The sequence below is a fragment of the Chrysochloris asiatica genome, unplaced genomic scaffold, assembly GCF_000296735.1.
Source record: "Chrysochloris asiatica unplaced genomic scaffold, ChrAsi1.0 scaffold00310, whole genome shotgun sequence".
Lineage (NCBI taxonomy): Eukaryota > Metazoa > Chordata > Mammalia > Afrosoricida > Chrysochloridae > Chrysochloris > Chrysochloris asiatica.
The window spans coordinates 3,213,747-3,215,356 of record NW_006408828.1 but is presented as its reverse complement, the minus strand read 5'-3'; the positions used below and the strand labels follow the sequence as shown (position 1 = coordinate 3,215,356).

Here is a 1,610-nt window from a genome sequence, read left to right as displayed (position 1 = left end):
ATTCAAACTATTAACCTTTCAGTTAGCAGTCCAGCTCGTAACCCACTTTGCTACCAGAGCTACTTAGTAATATTATGTCTTGTGAAATCTTTGAGATATAATTATGCCAACAAAATGCTGTTTATATAATATTCATCTTTAACTGAGTGTCCTCAATATTATCTCCAACCCTACTGTTCTGCCCTCAAATTGTACAGAAAACCCAGATTAGCAGATCATGTACTCAAGTCTCAACCAAATAGTAAACAGAATTGAAGTGTCCTGATCTTATGTACATAGGGGGGCTTCAAAAAGTTCATTTAAAAAAATGGAACTCTTTTTCCTGTGAACTTTTTGAAGGCCCTCATATTTTATCTGCTGGTACTCTAAGGCAAAGGAAGAGGAAGAGAGAACGCTTATACCTTGAAGAAAGAAAGAGGACAAATATTGGTACCGACACCACCAACTGGAGTGTCTGCCACTCTCGAATGGCAAAGGCCAGGCCTCCCAGGATTATCTGTCCAATACTATAGGAAGATACGATCAGCATCACTCCTGTGGCATGGAACTTGAGCAGTGACCATTCTACTGCTGAAAAGAAAAAGAAAAAAGTGGTTTTATTAATATTATTACTCACTTATTTTAAAAGTGGGATTTCTAGGTCAAAGCCAAGGCTTAGAAAATGCAGAAAACTGAAAAATGTTGACTTACTGAGCAAAATACTATTTGTCATGATGCTTGTGGTAGATAACCCAGCCAAGAAGCGCAGCAAGCAGTAAACAGGGAAGGAGGGAGCAAAGACCACACACGTATCAGCAACAGCCATCAGAAGGAAACACCATCTGAGATTCAGCCTCCTCCCAAACCTGAGAAACAGAGTGAGGAGATGAGGGGACCAATCATAATGGTGTAAGATTTAGCTAAAAGAAGACACACTTTGAAATGTAAAGGATGTTTTAGCAAGTGAGACTTTGTCTTTGAGTCTTGAATAATCAATAGGGAAATTGACCACAGATAGTCCCAGAAACAACACTCCTTGTTTTTAATTGGAGAAGGACTGTACCCATATAGCCATCTGTTCTTCGATCTGCTACTAGTAGATCTTTGGCACCAACATATGATAGGCTGCAATATTAGAAATTTTAACATGTTATAAATGTTCCTGTTCTCACACTTGCATTTAGCATAGTGGAGAGTCTGTATAGTGTCTAGAATATAAGTAAGCTAAATCTGTACTTGATTCCCTAGGACCATGCTGTCCAAGGCTAATTCATGTGAATATAACATCCACAGAGCAGTGCTCCAAAATAACCAGTGGGCTCTATCTACCCCTCTGCTGTACCTGCATTTAGAGATTCTACACAATCTACTTCCTGTAGAATGAAAGAGAGCCACAGTTGGAGAGAGGAACCTGTAGAAAGTTCTCAAAGGCGGGGAAAATGTTTAATGTCGGTAGGAATGGGAAAGGGATTATTGTTACCAGTTGCAGGAAAAGAGCCACTGGTAAACACTTACTTTAATAACTGATGTGGACTGTGAACCACATGGTTGTCAGTTCAAACCTACCAGCTGTTCCTTGGAAACCCTATATAGGCGTTGCTATCAGTCGACTTGACAGCACTTAGCAACAA

At 39.8% G+C, this 1,610-nt stretch overlaps 1 protein-coding gene across 1 annotated transcript in view; it reads right to left on the bottom strand.

Annotated features, from left to right (window-relative positions):
• LOC102830941 (solute carrier family 22 member 9-like) overlaps nt 1-1,159 on the bottom strand; it is a gene marked incomplete at its 3' end in the record, with an annotated part of 5,524 nt that extends 4,365 nt beyond the window's left edge. Inside the window, exons 1-3 of the mRNA XM_006875064.1 lie at nt 1,152-1,159; nt 691-845; nt 402-570 (exon numbers count right to left, since the gene is read on the bottom strand). Of these exons, the coding sequence (XP_006875126.1) occupies nt 402-570; nt 691-845; nt 1,152-1,159 (332 nt within the window). The remainder of the gene's footprint in view (nt 1-401; nt 571-690; nt 846-1,151) is intronic.
• Between the last annotated feature and the right edge of the window lie 451 nt (nt 1,160-1,610).